Source organism: Dioscorea cayenensis, chromosome 9, assembly GCF_009730915.1.
Source record: "Dioscorea cayenensis subsp. rotundata cultivar TDr96_F1 chromosome 9, TDr96_F1_v2_PseudoChromosome.rev07_lg8_w22 25.fasta, whole genome shotgun sequence".
Taxonomy (NCBI): domain Eukaryota; kingdom Viridiplantae; phylum Streptophyta; class Magnoliopsida; order Dioscoreales; family Dioscoreaceae; genus Dioscorea; species Dioscorea cayenensis.
The window spans coordinates 30937446-30957991 of NC_052479.1; the positions used below are offsets into that span (position 1 = coordinate 30937446).

General features: G+C 37.0%; 3 protein-coding genes across 7 annotated transcripts; all 3 read right to left on the bottom strand.

The window, feature by feature from the left end:
- Positions 1-1715: 1715 nt before the first annotated feature.
- On the bottom strand, positions 1716-8017 carry LOC120268227 (protein STRUBBELIG-RECEPTOR FAMILY 5-like). 4 transcript variants are annotated; one of them, XR_005538882.1, is made up of 17 exons: positions 7660-8017; positions 7416-7548; positions 7194-7265; positions 7031-7096; positions 6781-6852; positions 6624-6695; positions 6438-6509; positions 6293-6358; positions 5767-5832; positions 5425-5690; positions 4854-5125; positions 3813-4084; positions 3478-3598; positions 3248-3384; positions 2686-2842; positions 1922-2474; positions 1726-1830 (listed from the first exon to the last, which is right to left on the bottom strand). XR_005538882.1 is itself a non-coding variant. In XM_039275666.1 (16 exons), exons 1-16 carry the CDS (start codon positions 7928-7930, stop codon positions 2316-2318), a joined length of 2325 nt encoding a protein of 774 aa, XP_039131600.1. In that variant the 5' UTR covers positions 7931-8017; the 3' UTR covers positions 1716-2315. The 4 variants fall into 4 exon arrangements, 3 of the variants coding, with proteins under 3 accessions (XP_039131600.1, XP_039131598.1, XP_039131599.1); XM_039275666.1 differs by having other exon boundaries at positions 1716-2474; positions 4854-5147; positions 5396-5690; XM_039275664.1 differs by having other exon boundaries at positions 1717-2474.
- A 618-nt stretch (positions 8018-8635) lies between these two features.
- LOC120268989 lies at positions 8636-14019 on the bottom strand. The gene is made up of 13 exons (XM_039276269.1): positions 13676-14019; positions 13332-13432; positions 12956-13115; positions 12596-12853; positions 12423-12495; positions 12026-12169; positions 11633-11916; positions 11421-11525; positions 11164-11272; positions 10436-10491; positions 9730-9836; positions 9569-9656; positions 8636-9167 (listed from the first exon to the last, which is right to left on the bottom strand). The coding sequence occupies exons 1-13, from the start codon at positions 13817-13819 to the stop codon at positions 8967-8969; spliced, it is 1830 nt and encodes a 609-aa protein (XP_039132203.1). The 5' UTR covers positions 13820-14019; the 3' UTR covers positions 8636-8966.
- Positions 14020-14765: 746 nt separating this feature from the next.
- On the bottom strand, positions 14766-20185 carry LOC120269004 (YTH domain-containing protein ECT4). 2 transcript variants are annotated; one of them, XM_039276288.1, is made up of 8 exons: positions 20018-20185; positions 19000-19067; positions 18743-18905; positions 18157-18233; positions 17545-18084; positions 16562-17089; positions 16189-16401; positions 14766-15487 (listed from the first exon to the last, which is right to left on the bottom strand). In XM_039276288.1, exons 1-8 carry the CDS (start codon positions 20049-20051, stop codon positions 15152-15154), a joined length of 1959 nt encoding a protein of 652 aa, XP_039132222.1. In that variant the 5' UTR covers positions 20052-20185; the 3' UTR covers positions 14766-15151. The 2 variants fall into 2 exon arrangements, with proteins under 2 accessions (XP_039132222.1, XP_039132221.1); XM_039276287.1 differs by having other exon boundaries at positions 19000-19073; positions 20018-20184.
- Positions 20186-20546: the final 361 nt, after the last annotated feature.

The following is a 20546-nucleotide window of genomic DNA, read 5'->3' on the forward strand; positions in this document are numbered from 1 at the left end:
AGATGCTTACCTTGCTAGTATCAACTCCACAATAAAAAATGGGGAAGACACCTCGTTTTAGTTTGACCACTAGCTGGATGCCTGCACTCTTAGAGATAAATGGCCTGACCTTTTTGTCCATTGTCAAGATTCACTCAGATCAGTTGCGAACTTTGTGTAGTCGACGTAGGATCTGGATCTGCCTCATCTCTTACATTTACGATTGTATTTGTCTAATATATTATCCCTTGGAAGAAACGCCAAAAGGTGGAGATGGGATTAAAAGGGTTTCTCTGTTAAATTCTTTTACAATTTTCTCAATGATGGTAAGACCCAATGGGTCAGCAGCATTTTGCTCTGGAAGAGTCCTTGTCCCCTTAAAGTGAAAGCATTTTTTTGGTTAGCCCTTTACAACAAAATCCTCACTGAAGAAAACTTGTCTAAGAGAAGATGTAATAGAATTTCCACAAGTACCTGTGTTCTTTGTAACGCGGATGCCGATGAAACTAACCATCTCCTATTGTGTTGTCATTTCTATGAAAGAATCTGGGCACACTTCGCCGCCTTTTTTCGATCTCCGATTCCTACCTCCCTTTTTTAGGCTTGGAACACTTGGGGTGTGCAGGGGGTTGTTAATCGTAAACCTTTAGGTTTTCTTCTTATTCGTGCCATTTGCTGGGAAATTTGGGCTGAGCGCAACAAACACATTTTTTCTTTCGAATCTTTAGATGAATTCACTATTATTGCCAAAATTGATCATTTGCTCATTGTTTGGTTTTTTGCAGCTCCCAATGCACTCAGAACCCAGCTTGAAGATTCTCTTTCTACAATCCAGCGCGGTCTCGCCTTTGTGAAGCCCAGGGGCCCGGAGCACCCTGAACCACCTGCTCCAACAAGCAAGACAAATCCCCTTTCCGTTGTTGGTGATGATGTAATTTAGCCATGTGCAAAGTTTCCCTGTGTGCTTCTCAGTTTCTCTTTTTTGTAGTGTGTGCTTTTCTGTTTGTGCTTGGGCTTCACTCATGATGGCCCGGCCTCTTTTGTACTTTCTTTTGCTTTCTCCAATGAATTAGTGGTTTATCAACTTTTTTTTTTTCCAAAAAAAAAATTATTTTTAATTAAAATAAATGTTTCTTTATATAGTTGGACTAATAAGTTATATTAATTAATTCTGAACTAATATTTTTTATTTTAGTTTATGAATAAATAAATACAGTGAATTATTTTTTTAAATATAATTTATTATTTTAAATATTGTTGCCAATTAATTATAAATTAACAAATTTTGAAAATAAAAAATATATAATTATGAGCTAATTTTTTATTAATTATAAAAGATAAAGTAGTCAATATTGAATTAAACAAAACACATAAAATATTGTCTTCTAATATATATATATATATAATATAACAAAGGTAGAGCAATACAAATTGTATCTTGGTAATTTTGTAATTTTTGTCTAATATTTGTGGAAACAAACATTAAAAATTGTGCTTTATTTGTGTTATTCTCATCTTTAAATCAACAGGACCTGTAACTAAAAATAACCAATAAGTAATGTGTTCTCATTCAATCAACTTACAGGTTTTGAATTACCAATCCTTTCGTTCTCTGGTGGTCAGAGATGTGTGCTACTCTCAAATCTCGATAGGTTCTAAGATCCAAAATTGGTATAAACCAAAAACAAGGTTTCGGTGCTAAGTTCAGAAAAGACGCAACAAAATTATATCACAGATAAGTTGATGCCACAAAACAAAACATCCAAGATTGTCACAGATAAGTTGGTGGGCCGAAATATAACAATTACTTAAGCAGCCGGTCATTACCATTCCACACAGAATGTACCGTACCTCTCAGTGATGTAAAAAAAACAGGATTGCATTAAACGGCAGTAAAAAGACCACATTCTTGACCTGCAAATCAAATATATGAAATCAGAACCTTTGCACTTTCTGAAACATCTGTTTTTATATTCATAGAACCCTTTGACAGAAGTTGAATACAAGCAAGCAGCAGTTAATATCCCATTCTTTGCAGTTTGCCCGAGATCTGCTCATCTCAATATTATCCAATAATTTCAAGAAGTTTATAGATAAATGAGCGGTGATGCCTTCCCACAACGCATGATCTTTTACGTATCGTTGACTGTGACCCAGACTGTCTCTGTTGATCCAGACACATTGGCTCCCCAGAAAATGATTGAAAACAATTTAATTGTCTGTGGCCCCTCACAAGGACGGAATCGAATCTGTTAAAAATTTAGCAGTGACGATCAACAGGCACACAAAGGAACTGATCATTAGTGCCGTGATGAATTTCAGTAAACATGATTTTCTTAATAGTAGCGATAATCAAAATCATCACTCCAGTCACTCCGTCGAGAGGCACTGCTCAGAGTTCTACCAACTTTACCACCACCCATTCCCGTTCGCTGAATGCACAGAGCAAGGGCTTGCACCACTTCAGACATGAGAGGGCGAAATTCAGGCTCTGGCTGAACAAGCAGTATCAGAAAAACTTCAGAACCCAGCGCTAAAGAAAAAATACTATGTTATATGTGTCAAAAGAAACATGTGAATCAGAAGCATTGTGGTTTTTATCTGTATGTCACTGCACACACTCAGCAAAGGTATTATAGTAACCGATTCAATAACTGAATTTGTCAAATGTGCTAAACAAGGATGAGACTTAAAAAAGAATGTTACCCGGACACAGAGGGCTATAACATCTGCAAGCCGATGCAAAGACTTGGGAGGGTACAGACCTCGAAGGCCGGGGTCCACCATCTGGGCCAATGCATTAATGTCATGGAGTTGTGATGCAGCCCATCGAACTAAAATTTGATCAGGTCTTGGCTTGGAGCTGAAAGCAGGAGGGTGAGTGAGAAAAAAACACCAAAGACAACAACTAAGATAAGAGAAGAAAACATAATCATACAAGTGACCAAACAATCAAGTAGTGAATAAATAACAAACCACTTTCATGGTCATCACTGGAACTAAAATTACCATAATTGAAGGCCTCTGGGAGACCATGAAGAAAGGTGAGCCTTCTCATGGCAGATCACATTCTCATGTATCAAAAAATATTGACAAATCCGTAGATGGTGTGGATCAATATTTAACTTGAAGGATACTTGGCAAATAAATTTCTAGGCAGCCATTTATTCAATAAGAAACAAAGGAAAGCTTCTTCCATCTTTTTTTCAACAAAAAATGATGAGTCTAGAGATGAAGATTTGTATCACCATATCATCAGTCTCATTACCTGTCATAAGGCTTCCGACCGGTTAGTAATTCCAGCATCACCACCCCAAAACTGTAGACATCACTCTTCAATGTATAGGCAGCAGGTTTGGTGCATTCAGGGGGGTTATAGCCTGGCCCAAGATTCTCACTTGTATCCTAATGCCAAAAACAAAAAAGCAAAGTCAGTAACAATGTTTTAAATACTAGACTTACATGTTTATAATTTAGTGAAAAAATGCTGCAAGATACCTGGTAAAGGGCAGTAAGACCACAATCAGATAGATGGGGGTTAAGCTCCATATCGAGCAAAATGTTGGCTGACTTGATGTTCTTGTGAATCAAACATGGTGAGCATATTTCATGAAGATACCTGGAAAAGGTCAAATTCGCATCATTTAGTTTGCAAAATGAGAGAACATGGAAATTGGGCTTCATGGGCAATTGTAAGAGAGAAATACAAAAAGAACAATGGATAGAATAAGAAAAAGTAGAGTACATTTGAAAATGGAAATGTAGAGCTTAAGTTTGCATACAAATGTAGGTGTTATGCTCAAAGAACAACTAGAAGATAGTTCACAACTTACTCTATCGCACGAGCTGTTCCAAGAGCAATTCTAACTCGTGTGTCCCAGGTCAGTGGCCTGCTGTATTCATCAGATAAATGTAGAAACTCATAAAGAGACCCATTCCTTTGAAATTCATAGACCAATAAACGTTGTCCCGGCTCCATACAGTAACCAACAAGTTCAGCTATGTTTGAATGGTGCAGCCGAGAGATGTCAGACACTACTTCCATGAAATCTTTTAATATGCTTCCAGAAAAATCTGCTGTGTCTATTTTCTTCACAGCCAAAATCTGTGGACATGAATGATATGAATAATAGGAAGACTTGATAGATGGTGGAAAGAAAATTTGAAACTCTTGTTTTTAAGTTCAATAATGAGCGCAAGATCCAGTTTTATCTATTAGTTAAATCAGGATGAGGGTCAAAACTAATGCTAGCATATAAATTCTTTTTGTTAATAGTATTCAGACATCACATAGTAAACCTGAGCAAGACCCCATAATTTTTATTATGTGGAAAGAAAGATAACAGGTAAAAGGTAAATTTCTGTTTGATTATAAGCATAACATTCAACAGAGAAATTCTGTGTTAATTTAGAATCATTGAATAAAAAAAAGTTGATAGTAAAGAGGATTCTCTCCCCTAAAAGTTGTGATGAGAGGCTTTTAGGATGGCTTGGCCATATACATCATAGGCATGCTATCAAATGATTAAGAAGGTGCTGAGAAGATCCAAGCTGATTTATCTAAAAAAAGGAGAATGAAGACCTGAACAATGCAATGCAGTACATGACATCAGCATCCAACAAACTAATGATCCCACATCAGTTACATTAGTAATATGGACCTAAATATAGAAGTGCAGACCTTTCAACATATCAGCTTGAGCTTTTGGTTTGAATCAGCCTTAGATAATATGTTCAGTTTGCATCTAATGATCATAAATAATAGGAAGATGAAGGATATAAAAGTAAAGAATAGGAATGAGAATGGAAGAATAATCTTCTCTAAAAATATGAATACCCGACAACATGTATGTTGTACAAAAAAGAGGTTATACCTTCCCATCTGCATATTTTGCCTTATAAACACGCCCAATGGAGCCCTCCCCCAAAAGGCGGTTAAAATTAAAACTTCCAGTAGCAGCTTGTAGGTCTGAAAATGAATACTTTCTGACAAGAAGTGGCTCCACACTTTGTCTGGCATTAATTCCATTCGCAAATTCGTTTTCATTATATGTTTTGATACTATCAGGAGGTAGAGGTTTTAGACCAATGGAAGATGGTAAAGATTTAAGGTCAATTGAAGTGGATTCCAATACATTAGGCTCTCCTGAAAAACAAAAGGTGAAAAACTTGAGGAAAGACGGCCACATAGTAGTACAAACGATGCAGCAAGAAAGGACTGTGTTATCATGTCAGTACCAAGCCACAAATTAGTAGAAGCTTGCTGGAGATAACATTACTAAAGTAATTAAAAAAAATTACTAATCACCTTAATGTCCTCCCTCCCAGAATTTTTTTGTTTTGGGTTTCAAACATATTCTGGATGTAAGCTATATCATATACATGGGGTGGGGGGTGGGGGGTGGAGGCAGAGAACTTTATTATGGAAAAGAATAAAGGAACAACCTTTCAGATCATGAGAAACTAGAGGTGTGAATGATCTGTTCTGGCTAAGCTCATCATCAACATATTGGGATTTTCCATCTACATAATGAGATGAAGATGAAATTCTTCGCTTAACAAGAACCAAAACAACCATGGCAATAACCAACAAAGCTATAACTATTCCTGCAATGACTCCTCTGCTTTGACCAGAACTGTTCTCCCTTACATTTTCTTCAGCTGTATTCCCTGGAGGTGCATTTCCGGATGACCAAGGATTCCCACCGGTTCTTTTGAATACATAACAACATCAGTAATGGATTTAAAAAAACCACTGAAATCAAATAAGTCATTATGATAACTCACTTGATTTCTTTTACTTGGCTTAATTTGTTAGGGATCCAGCCAGAGAACTGGTTATTTTGAACATTCCTGGAGGAAAACAGAAGGTGGCCTTGTCAGAACTCAAAGCTTGCTAAGAATATGATTATTAACCTCACATCTATACAGACGAGAACAAGACCCCTATTTCTTCAGATGCAAGGACACAGAAAAAGGTCAAAAGTGAAAATAAAAAAAGCATATTTCTTTTAAGAAATAACGCCTTCATGTTTTGGCAAAGCCCTAATTTCAACACTGATTGCAGTTTATTCAGTCTGTTAATAACTGCGCGTTTCTTGGAGTTTTTAAAAGTGTTCATTGTCATGAAAATGAGAATTTCAATGGTTGGAAGCAAATGTGAGAGGGCAATGCTTTCTTGGTGGATTTATAGATGTATATCGAGTGGTTATTATTTGAACATGGAAGCCTCAAACTACCAATGAAATTATTATTTCAAGGAGGCATATTATATATTGCAATTTACACAAGAGTAACTAAAATGTGCACTTACAAATGCTCAAGGGATAGTTTAGCGAGAACATTAATCGAACCAGTAAACTGATTGTTTTCTAAGTTCCTGCAGAAGGGAAAACAACATTTAGGTAAAATGAACCAACTTGTACATGTGACTAAAGGGCAGAGAATTAACTACTCACAAAATTTTGAGACTTGATAGAGACCCAAAACTCTGAGGCAGGTCACCTGACATGCGGTTGACTGACAGATCCCTGAAGTCATCACCCAGACTTATCAATAAAACCATACAAGGGCGTATGTATGCATAAATAAATCACTTAAGGGCCCAATATTCTTGCCCTATAGACAGCCAGGAGTTAACTTACAGTTCAGAGAGTTTTTGAAGCTTTTCAAACATATCACTCAATTGTCCGCTCAGCTGATTTTGAGCTAGATTTCTGCATTCCATCATTAGCTGCTGATCAGTATAGAAGAAAAATCGCAAAGAAGCACATATAATGCAAGGCAGTGAATAGGACTTACAGATATTCAAGGTCGGTCATCTGAGAAATTGAATAAGGAACACCACCAGTAAATGAATTCCCCGCAAGGTTTCTGCACACACACTGACAGCCTTATTGTCATAAAGAACCAGGCTGAGTGTCAATTCCTCTTCTAAAGGGGGTCATTGACGAAAATCTAACCTAACCACTCTCTCTTGAGGTCCACAACAATGTGTCTTACAGGAAGAAAAGAAAGAATTTCATTCAGATATAGGGAGAAAATTACTCACAAATAATTGAGATTTGGCGGGAGTTGGTATGGTATGTCACCCTGAATGTTGTTCTTGCTCATATCACTGTACTATGACAAAGAAAGCAGTTGCAATGAGTCTACTAAAGGCCCAATTAAAAAAGAAAAAGAAAATCCTGCAACTGGAAAGAGGCATTGCTCACAAGTAAGTCACAGATGTCAGGCTCGAGAGCTGATAACCCATGGAACCACTCAATCCCAGGCCTGATAGGTTGCTGCTCAATTCAGAAGCAAACCGATCTAGTTATGCATTACATATTTGCATGCTTAAGAATATAACAGGAAAGGAAAAAAAAAATAATAATAATAAGAAAGATGCAAATTTGACAGGAGGATAAGGATTAGGAGAAAAATAGAGATGGTACATTTCGGTGACGGAAGAGCCAGAGCACTCGATGCCTTGCCAAGAGTGGCCGCAGGGGTCGCCTCCGATGGATTGCCAGCCAGATAGCTGGGATGGGGAGTTCATGCTGTTGAACATCACGTTGAGAGCAGACACTGTGTAAGCATGCATTGCATGCACAGAAAGGAGATTAGCCAAAAGACAATGTTGTGCTAAAGGGTTTGACGTTTGTGAAAAATAAATTAAATAAAATAAAATTTAACCACCATCGGGCTGGTCGGTCTTGGCGAGGAGGATCGTCGGACAGAGAAGAAGAAGAAGAAGAAGAAGAAGAAGAAGGCATGAGAGAATGCGAGCCATCTGAGACTCCCCAGGAGCGATGACGGTGCCTGGTCGGTCTGGAGGAAGGAGTTGAGAGCGTGAGCGGGGGGGCGAGGGGTGGTTGCTAGAATTAGCAGAGGGGTTGCTAAAAAAAGGAGGGCGGATGTTAGAGAAAGAGAGGAACTCGGGAAGAAGCATGGCCATGGCCATGGACATGGAGAGACGGTTCCAAGCCTGGAGAAACGGGAAAACCCCGCGTTTCCAGCCTGCCTGCCTGCCTGCCTGCTCGCTCTGCTATTTTGCTCTCTTCTCTCGCTCCTCATATATATAATATATACATAAAACTGATCAATAAACCTTCTTATAATAAAAAATACACCTGCTCTGATATTTTGCTCTTTTCTCTAGCTCCTCATATATGTATATATATATATATATACATAAAACCGATCAACAAACCTTCTTACAATTCTTTCTTTTAATAAATTGTGGTTTATCCACCTTATTCAAAAACAAACCTTCTTACAATAAAAATACACCTCCTCCCGTATGACTTGGTAAACATCAGGCCTCCAAACTTAGGTAACAAAACGTATACAATTGCATTGTAAACAAGGCTGGGCTTGATCCGGCTTGAAACCTGCCTCTTCCTGTTCGCCTGAGTCCTCACCTCACAAGCTTAATTTCCCATCACCAAAGGCAAACACACTTGATTTATATTTTTTTGACTTTTAACTAACCAATGTAAATTGTACGTCATTTTTAAATAAATAAAATTAATACTTCATACTACTTCCGCTAACAACTGCTGAGCAGACGTGACAAACAAACAGTACTGCCCACATGAATGACAAGTGCAACTGCTGTAATTGAAATAAGAATATGGTAGTGGAGATTGAGAAGCAAGTAGTAGAAGAAATGTTTTTGTAGCTTTGTATTTGTTCACAGTAAGTGTACTGTGCAACACTTGCGTACAGGGATTTCAACATCCAAAAGCAAACAGTGACAATCTCTAAATATAACTGGGAAAGTCATTCTAAAGCATAACCAGGCTGAACCATTACTGCCACCTCTTTGCCATGAATACATCACCCATTTCAGTCAATTTGGTCACCAAGACTTACCAACTCAAAACTAACGCATAAACCCTCTCTGGCTCAAATCTGAACTCTGTACTTGATTCAGTAGGATTTTAGCTCATCATTATTCTTGAGAGCCACATCATAGGATCATTCTCCAGCATTAGAAGTTGTCAACCGCTGAGTTGTGGTGATAGACAGTTCTCATTTGCAGGTTGGCCACGAATCCATTGAAGATGAGTGGTGACATACTTTCTTCGGAAGGAAAACTTCCTGGGAGTCCGGAGATGCCCAGGCTGCACAGGTTTTCCAAGTGGTCCAGAGGCAGGTGTTTGGGACGAAAACTCTGAAGGCATGTGAGCTTTTGGCATCACCTGATAAAAGAAAAAATGAGAACTGGCAGAATATTATAACTTTAAAAACTTCTAACCTTGTCAACCAAACAGTTATCAACGATCAGAGAGAATAGAAGATATTATGCATGCACCTGGGATGGTGGACGAAGGCCCTTCTCAATAACCCACCAGAATAAATAAATAAATAAATAAATAAATAAAGAGCCTTCCAGGGTCTCTAAGATTGAATTTATGCAAAAGATTCCAAGTTAAGACTGACATGATATGAAAGCTAGTATGTTTAAGGGGTATATTATATTTTACTGGAAGTGACTTCCTGAATTCACATTACTGTATGTACAAAATCCTGCTTCAAGTGTACTATGCCATCTTGAATCAAAATTACTAACAGGGATGTTCATGAAACAATACACACGTACCGTCAAAATCCGAGAGTAGAATGAAGTGCCGGTCATCAGAACAGCCTTATCAACAGACTCCTTGCCAGCAAATACTACATACGCTGCCCTGGGAGGATAAGAACAAGATGGCATCAGTTATCTAGCAGAAGCTAGGGTTATAGCAGAAGCAATTCGGGTACCCTGTCGGTTGAGCGGTCATTGAATCGGTCAGTATGATGACTTTAAGAACAACACCACACTTGCTAAAATGCGATAAAATGTCTTCTCTTGATGCTGCAAAATGAACCTGGGCCAGATACAAACACACACACACACACAAAAAATAAAAAAGGAAAGAATTCATCTATTAGGCATTTTACACAACGCTTAAACAGCCCACATTAGTTTGGTTACTGACATCCATAGCCATCAGTAACTCATTGCGCACAATACGAACTCAAATTGGGACATAGAATAGAGTTACTGCTTAAAATAACAGTAAGACTAGAAATAAAAGATTCACCTAAAATGCAAATATCAATCTATAGTTGCAATATGACTTTAGACCATTGGTTTGCTCAAAATATGAATTCCAACCAGCAAAGAAAAAAAAAGGTCATTATTTGTCAAGAGGAGAAAGAAAAAATTAATAACTCAAAACCATATTCTAACTGTCCAAAACTAATGCAACTCAAAGTAAAACTAACAAATATATCAGAAAGTTAACAACAATAATAATCTCAGTCAACTCTTGATATTCAATATAAATGGCATATCATAATTATCAGCATTTATTTGGCTTTCTCATTGCACCGCAAAACCTCATCCAATCCTGGAATTTGTAAGGTTAAATTATAAAAAAAATCTAAAATGAGTAACTATCAATTGGAATATTCAGCTGTTTACATTTATCACAAGTACAGTTCTTGCTTCAATATCCTCCTCACTTTGATTTGGAACACCTGCAAAGAAGAAGATTCAAATGGCAATGAATCAGTTTCAGAAAACACGCTAGCAATTGAACAGAACAATCAGCCACTGAACTTTGTAAATTGTGAGAAACCAATGCATGCCTCCACAATTGAACATGAATAATTAATATGATGATTTGACCAAACTAACAGATGAAATTCAGAAAGGATTAGTGACTGGAAAATAGGGAAGTAGCAAGAAGAAATAAATACACTGTGACCACAAATGATTCCCTTGAAAAAAACACCCAAGCAAGGGTTGCTTAAAGATAAGCTAAAGGACACTCCACTTTAATCAACAATGAGATGGACTCTGACTTATGTAAGAAGTTCAAATATAAGCAGGTATAAAACAAAACAAGAATTGAATGGTTGACAAATAATTGGGAAGACAAAAGCAACAGACACAACTACATAACAAGGAACCAAACAGTTGCTAACGGCTAAGTTCCTGCTATGTGCTGATCAGTAATTTCTACCGAAAACAGAAAGCCAAATGATTCAGGTTAAATAGTCCCTGCCCTAAATATTTATGAGTTGACTGCCAAATATTATACACTAGAAGAAGGCATTGAAAAAGTGTAAGCCTCTATAACAGGAAGATATTCTATCAAAATTTCCAATAAAATAAGATAAAAATTGTGATAAGTGCAAAACTGAAACCTGATGGTGTGCTTAAATTTTTATCATTGCTCGCACATAACTTCTTTGACCGAAGCTCAAGCATTTCCATTTCAATTTGACGCAGTCTTGATTTCACATCAGAGAATTCCTACATGAGAAATTTATGGAAGAAATGAAAAGCATAAGCATCATGTAAAAGAGATGTTGTCATGTAATTTATGTGGTTTGTACATACACAGGGATAACTAACAACAAGCCGTTAATCTCAATTACTGGCCATGGCCTAGATATCTTACATTTTTAGCATTGCCATCATCCGTATTTACGGTTGATGCAGAAGGCGCTGAACTGCTACCCAAGGCTAGATTGTTTGCAGTAGTCACAGGAACCTTCCTAATCGTCTGAGGTGGAGATATTCCATTACTAGTGAATTTTGCACATTCATTGGAGAGTTTTCCAAATGGCCAGAAATTTTTTTTTTCAAAAAGGTCTTATCTACATACGCTACCTCGTTCAAGCTTTGCAATCTGCTGTTATTGGTAGACAGTGACAGTGACAGTGACTTCTGACGTTTTGGAAGAGGTTTTCTGCTGCGTAGATAATCTCCCTTGGAACCAGAACAGGAATAAGTGTTGTCCATGTTAACAATCTCACTGAATTGGCTCTTCAGCTTTGGATTGTCTACACCTTTAAATGTACCAATGTGATGATTACTGTTATCAGTGAATCTCTTGGCACAACTATTTTCAAGCATGGCAGATTCTCCTATCAAACTTCTATGTAATGTGGCACCTGGCACAGACCACATAAACCACGGATCATCAAGTTCATCTCCTTTTTGGTCCAATTTTCTCTTGCAGTCAGCATCAAAACCATAAAAAAATTTTATTTTGCCTCCTACCTTCTCCTTCACATGGCTTTCCCAATCTATCCCAAACGTTCCCACGTGGCTGCCTTATTTGGCGAGGAATGGCATCTAGAGCTACTGAAGCCAGCCTTTTCCCAGTGGTACATTTTATAGATAAAGGCCCAAACTGAGAGTCATCTGCAGGAAGGAAGCATTGTCTAATTCTATAATTCATTATGTCACCATTAGACATAGACTTGCTAGTTAAATACAAAATCACATGTTCCATCCAACCATCCAAACCTAGATTTTAAACTATTAACAGAACGAAGCTATTTTATGACTGTGGAAGCAAATAAAAAATGCACACCAGCAAACAAATAGAGGAACAAAGATTCCACATGAAAGGAAAAGTAAATATTAAATAGATTTTGCAGATTAAGATACTTGCCTCTGGTAACTTTTCCTTTCTCTAGTGAGGAGGCAGATCGACAGGGTGATTCGCTGTGGTTTCTGTGGCCTAGCTGCTCTACATATGAAGCAAATGAAGTTAAATATGTGCTGTCACAAGAAACAGAAATGGAAAAATCAAGAGTGAAGAAGGCTTTCATCTCTCAACTCAACCTTCTGGTACTGACTTTCATATCCTAGTGGTTCCTCAAAATCAGCTACAGATTTAATATTTGGAGAGCACCTCGCAACATAAGACCGATATTTTGGGATTTCATCAGCAATAAAATCAGCAGCATTATCATCATTCCTTTCAGATGAAGATGCACCAATACAAGTGTGCCCATGATGAAAGGCAACTGAAACAGCAGCTCTATCCAGGTGTTCAAAATTGGGAGTTAAGTTTGATGGTTCATAATTCATTTCATTTGACTGCCACAGATTGTCAAACTACCAATGTCAGCAAACCATGTAGTGGATAATTAACAAAGATGAGTAGAAATGAGTTAATAGGCAATGATGGTTTATCTAAACCTTGGCATGATGTGTCAAGACTTCAGGAAGTGTGATAACATTCTTCCGGCCCTCCTCATTTACAACATCATGGCAGCTATTATTCACATCAGCTCTATGGTCTAAGGAACCATGAGAGACCATAGAGACACAGATTTCTTCAGAGAGATGTTTCCAAAGCCTACTTGACAGAGCATTTTTTTTTTCATTTATATTTATAACTAAAGAAAAGAAGAAGAAGAAAAAAAAAATACTTGTGATTTAAACTTAAAAAGGGACCTCGAAGATGTGCATAAACATGCAGTTTCTTTGGATCTACCAAAACTTGTTGTGAAACTTGGAAATAACATCATTGGAAGATGGTGGAGAGAGAGAGAGACAGAAAGAAAGAAAGTACCAGGCTACGAAATCTCCGCTCTGGTCACCAAGAAAAGCCTCAAGATCATCCCTTGCCTGAGTCTGATGCTTTCCATTACAAACAAGGACTACAATGTATTCCTGAATGGAAAAGATTGAAGATAAAGATATGTCTACCAGAAGCTGATTTTATCAGTTTCAAGGTTTGTCAACCTTCAACAAGGGTTTAGTACTGGATAATCTGGATAATCGAAATCGTTCCAGGTTCTCTAAATACAAGAATGAGAAACCAATCCGGTGATTTGTCAAATACCTAGAGATCAGACACCAAGGATATTGCAACAAGTCCGCGAAAGCGAGAGAGAGAGAGAGAGAGGAACATACGGGGAGAACGTCGTCCTCGTAGTTGGCGAGGAAGTCTCTGAGCTTGGACGAGATGGTGGCCTTGATGCTGTAGGCCAGCGGGGATCTACGATCCATCTTGAAGGATCTCGGCCTGGACCAGAAGAGGTCCATCTCCGACGACATCCAAACCCTCGAATGCGACAAGGCTTTGCCTTGATCGATAGTTATTGAGGGTTGGCAGCGCAAGTATCAATAATCAGCAGCGGCGAATGGCGGGTGGAATGATCAGTCCGATGGACAAAGAAAGGAAAGAGAAAGAGAAGCAACGCAGGGGGCCGGGGCTGCAGGGGCTGATAAATGGTAATACCAAACACAACCAATATGGAGTAGAACAAATCACTAATAAATCACCGAAAATTAATTTTTATTCCCTGGCTGGCAATTTGGAAGGCACTTTTATTTTTTTAAAATACTTATTTATTTATTTATTATTTTTTTTGTCATGGATACCTATCGCTATTGTCACAGTGACTTCATTTTTTTTATAAATAAAAAATGTTGGTCACCTCTATATAAATTTTCTACCCAAAACCAAAAATATTACAATTGTTTTTAAACTGTCACTATGTTCTATGATATTCTCACAATATCCCATACTTCTATAAGATATTTCAAAATAATTATGATTATTAAAATAAATATTTTTATTTTATGGGAAAGAAATATACCAATGATTTGTATATTTTTTGGAGTATAGTATTCAGGTAAATCGAGGTTAATAAAAACATTTTTAAATATTATTTTAAAATTAATAAGTAATTTTTAATTATGTGATATATAATATATAATATTTAATATTTATTACTATTTGATAGTTAAATAATTTGAAGAGAAAAAAAACCAAATTATTAAACAATTTTTGTTATATTAAATATAATATTAATAATTAAAAAAATAATTACACTTATTTGTTTTTTTTAATAAATATTGATAAGACTTTTCAACACAAGTATACTGTTTAGTTTTTTCAATAAATTAGCTTTTGGGCTCTTCTTATAAAAATAAATTAAAAAAATAAAAACACCCACACACACACACACACACACACACACACACACACGTTCAAATCTAACAAAACCAAAGCTTATTAAGAGTGGAAAATAAGAGGTCCCAGACTTGATGGGCGAAAAAATTACCCAAGAAACAAACAGCTTATTCACCTGCCATCATAACTAGAACCTTTACAAAGACTCAGCACATAAAATAGCAACTCAGATAAAAAGCTAGAAAAAAAAAATGAACATAAAAGCAAAGAAGACAGCAAAGAAAATAAAATTAAAAATACAGCACGAGCTCCACAGAAGGCCTATATACTGTACAAAGCGCAACAGTAGCAATGCAGATTCCAGAAGCCCTGGCAAAGGAGACTAAACGTTTCCTTCAATGTCACTCTTATCTTGGTTTCCTTCATATGTTGGTCTTATGCCTCAAACCTGCAGTTCCGGATTTCTTCACCTATTCAGACATTCCAACGGGAGGACCCAAACTACTTTTATCAGATGGTGGGTTCTCCACGTTACTTCCTTCCAACCGAACAGCCTGCGCAAAGCTCTTTGACATTCGATTTATATAGTCACCAGAAATGGGCACCGGAATGCAGTGAACATCTCCAACTGGCATTACAACAGTAGCACTAGCACCTGCTGGATTGGACTGCTGCTGCTGCTTGGCCTTTCTGTCTTGCATAGCTTTTTCCCGATCCTCATAGAAATCAAAGTCATCAAGGATTGACATTTCAGATTCATAGTCCTTGAAGAGGTTTAGCATCTCTAGACCCTGTTCCAATTTTACCTGCAGGTATCCACCAAGAATAGGATTAGACAAATTGAGATTAGTCGAATCACAACGCCCTTTTAAACCAAAAGGAGAATATAAACTGATTATAGGTTATAATATCAATAAGGAATTTCTTGCATTACAAAAATAAAAACAAACAAGCCTCCCTAAAATGTTGCTATTAGATGCAAGTCAAACATATTTTATATATTGAGATCCATATTTACCAAATCAACTGACATGGACTATGAGTTACTCCAATACACCTCTTTGATATGTTGCTAACAAGCTAAATGAAGCAATTAACCAAGCTTCGATATCATGTTAGATGCAAAACAAGCACATTTTATATATTTAGATCCATTTTTACCTAATTTACTGATATGAGGCTATTAGTTCATCTAACAATTGAGATATGAAGGAAACAACAAAAGCAACAGACCCTCCTATCAAATTCACTTGCACACTTCTTTGTTGGCATAATGTTGGTAATAGTGTTCATAATCAAAGAATGCAAATTCAGTTTGGTGACAATAATTGCCTAGTTTAGTTCCCAAGTTAAACTATCACTACTAACCTCTGACAGGCAAATTATGTTTTCTCCATACAAGTACAACGCATCTTCCATCTTATATTGTGATTTCAAAGAACATGGAAGATCTTTTAGCAAAAGCAACACAAAGATTAACATTGAGAAGATGCATAGAAAGATTTACCTCTTGGGTGTCCCTGCTGTTGGTCACAGGCTTGTTTTCATTGTTCTCGAGAATTATATGGCGAAATAGATTGTTGGGAATATCTTTAATAATGTGCCACTTAACAGGGAATTGACCACTCCACTTGTCCTGCTGCCAATAATCAACACTTTTCTCAAAGTCAACAGGCCCAATCATCTCAGCAACACCACAGAACTGCGCACTGGCATTTACCTGGAAACAGAAGAAATGGACAAAATCCATGGCATTTATTAAGGAAAAGAAGGGAAGAGGGTAAAAGAGAAAAGTCACTGTGGCCACAAGCGCACTGACATAAAGACTCTTCTCAATCTAAATATAATTGAATACAAATCATGTAATCAACTAATATTACCGAGAAAAATAAAAAAATTGGACATGGAACTCCTTGCTCTTTGGCATCATGGTAGGCAGAGTCTAACTTCTTGTTCCCATTGGCTGTGCTCGCCCAGACATTATATTTGATACTCTTATGGACATTATCCTCACTGTAGGATTTAATTATGAAGAACTTTGCATCCTTGTATTCAGTGACAAAGTCTGGCCTGTTATATAACTGATGATCAGGAGCTGCAGTATTTTCTTTTTTACTTTCAAGTGATGCACTCTGTTCTGTGATCGGATTCTTTGGTCGTGTAGCTCGGGGCCCTCGGTTTTGCTCATTGAGAAAGTCAAGTGCACCATTGCAACTACATAAAGATGCATTCCCCCTTCCTCGCCGCCTGCCTTTCTCAAATGCTAGCAAATTCCGGTTATGTGTTTCCAGTCCAGGCATAAATACTCCGAAGTTACTGCTCTGGTACATCCCACAATGTGGGTGACCTCTATTGTAGGCACCAATTGGGGACACAGAACCATATGAGGCCCTATGCTGACGAGAACCCTATTGACAGCAAACCATATTTATTAACCAAACAGAAGATATTCCAGGAGAAATTAGAAATGTATCTTGTTTATAACAAACTATTGGCCTATACACATTTTTTTTAATATAAAAAAAAGGAAGAAAAGTGATGTTCTTTCAAATATAAAAGCTTGAAAAATATTTCATGATTCGACAGTCTTAACTTTCAAAGAAGTACGAGTCGACCATCAAAATATACGAAAATGATAACTTATCTAAATCCAACAACTATCTTGTTTCATGACAATGAGAAATTTGTATGTAAGATATCATGCGCACTTATTACACAAGAGGCCTGACACACAATTCCAATAAATATGTGCAACATAAAAATCATAATTACTGGATTCTCAAGGTTGAGAAAGCAGAGCAAGACTTGCAAATCATATAGTGTACAGTCAGTAGATAATTACCAAGGAACTAGTAATCCATACCATGCCAGAAGCTAAAGGTGCAACGCTTTGCTCAAATGACCCAAGTGGCGCAATCGGTTGGGGTGAAGCTACTGGTGAAGGCAAAGGAGTCAAGGATCCGGAACCTTCTGGTGATCTCAGCCAGTCAGACCCAACTCCTTCATATGCTTGCCGCATATCATAGAAACCATGATTACCAGAATTGCCAACAAAGCTTCCTCTACCAAAGGGACCATGAGTTAAACTCGGACTAGGTCTTGGTCCAAATAGCATATTGTTTGAATTCAAGGTATCACCAAGAAAAGCACCTTGTGTGTCAACTGCTATTGGCAGATCAGCTTGAGATACTGGAACTGGTGTAGCCATATAAGGCAAGCTATGGGGAACTGGTTGCTGATAATAAGGACTTGTAAAAGAAAATTGCTGAGGGGAGTATGGCTGGCCATGTCCAGCAGAGGAAGGCAGAGGAGTTGTAACTGGTGAATATGGTCCATAGGGCATCTGAGGACTGTACCCAAAAGCTGTATGGAACATGAGCGATGGATTCTCATTGTATGCACCCTTCAGCAAAATAAAATATATCAACATTTAGTTAGAAGCAAATGAAAAATGAACGATAAATAGCAAACTCACAGTTGATCCAACTTCCATGCCTTCAATATTGAGGTAGCGAGAATATTCTTCCCACTCACTAGAAGGATTGTCATATCCTGTGGTTCATACATGCATTAGAGCAATCTTAGTCATCGTTTTGAATATGAAATAAAAAAATCTAATACATATGTGTGTGTGTGTGTGTGTGTGTGTGTATCCACATCATAGCTGTGACTTTACAGATACTACACACATTTCATTTAGATATTTAACCATATACATTGGGAACTTATTTAATAGAAATAGCACAGTTCTATTAATCAAGACAATATAGAGTAACACCAAAAGGAGATTGAACAATTTGAAATATAACGATAAATCTGTGTAATAACTCTATGTATGCCAAGCTCATGACCGCAATAATAATAGCTGTTACACTTGCAGTGACTCAACAAAGTTCCAACTTTCTTAGATATAGACAAAGCTATTATTAGATTGCTGTCATGAGTAATACTTGTGAAAGCAGCGCCATTCCCCAATGCAGATATTTCTATGGTCATAAAGTAAGCTATAATGTACAAGGATGATTTACTGTGGTGGAAATAAACTAGAGAAGCAGTCAAACCTGTGTAGCAAAATGCTTGTGCCTGTGGAGCATATAAATTAGGTGTATAAGCACCACGACTATCTCCACTTGCATTGAAAGATCCCAATTGACATTGAGCATTCTTTGATGAATCCCTGCTGCTTGTAGCAGGAACCATTTTATCAATTTTAGGGGATAGAGGCTGAAAATAAGGTACACAATCAGCTAGATATCAAAATTAACATAGGGCAAAATAATTAAATAAATAAATAAATAAATAAATAAATAAAAAGAACCTGTGCTTTCATCTCAGAACTAGGAGATTTCTCTGAAGGATCAGTTGTTGGATTAGCCAAGGTTCCCACTGAATCTAAGACAAGAAAATATCTCATTATGATTTCTCAAAGATAGCTTTTCATAAGTAACAAATTCCATTAACAAATAACCGGAATAGAAGTTTAAGTAACATAAGATACCAATCTTGTTGAAGCTAAATTAAATATTAAGCAGAACCTATGCACCGCAAACAACAAACCAATATTGTCATTTATCACCATTCATAAAATTCACATTAAAATATCGGATTGATTATTAAACTATCACAAATTTTGCTTGCGAACCTTAAGAAGGAAACAACAATTGGCATCCTGTTTGCAAAATGGTATCTACTAAAGTAGCATGAAAAGAAAAGCAAAGAGGATGAAAATCTCAGCAAGGCAATGAATCAATGAAGATGACCACCACAATTTGTGATGACCACGAGAATTGCTAAACTAAAAGAAGAGAGAATACATGCCAAACTCAGGCATAGGCACAACTCACAAGGGTAACCATATTGCAAGCACAACAACATCCAATCAAACGATACCTAATCTAAATATATACAATGGCAAAATTAAAGGAAAATATTCTTCCGGGAGCCAATTGGATCGAACTCATCATAAATAAGCACAAGTTCTTAGAATTGTTCGAGGCGGTTGACTGTTTAGCTATTTTTCACAGGGAAATCAAATGGAAACACAGATCCATCATCCAATCACTTGTGTAAGGATATGAACTCTGGAAAGACAATTAGTGCTCGCAGATGAATCTGATGTACGTCCCACAAAACACACTAGGAGAAACTCACTCCCAATTATCCCAAAAAGCGCGAGAGCGAACACACACAATAGAAATCACGCACAGCATGTAAAATTCAAACAAAGGGTGATTTATCGAGAGACATGCTAAGATAAATTGGAACATGGATGATGATGATGATGATGATGATGATGGAGGAGGATGAAGAGGGATTTGACTTTTGTGGTATCGTACCAATTGGATCCGGCCCCTCTTTGGTCGACGCCATCCTATCTTGCTCTCCTTGATGACCTTTTTCCTTCTTCTTCTTCTTCTTCTTCTTCTCCTACTCTTGGGTACCCTACCCCTAGTTCTTCTGTTTGACGATCTGGGCTCGTTGCGCGGGTTTTATGAGTTATTTTCAGATATATATATCGACAAATTAAAAAACCTAAATTATCCCCAATTATAAAAACTTCCCCTATTTTTATCGTTATTAGAAGAGCCAGCTTTATCGGATAATTGTAAGTATGATTCCTACTAAGAAAAAAAATAAAATAAATCCACATGATATATTTAATGACTTTTTTATATTACACTTGATTATATAATCTACTAATTACGTATTTATGTAAAAACGGACTTTTGAATTATACGATTCGTTTATGCAAGCCTTTATAAATACCAATGATTGCTTATTCCGCTTTCAAAACATTGTAATTATGGGCATACTCAACAAATTCAAAAAAGAAAATGTTTCATATGACCCTAATATAACATTGAT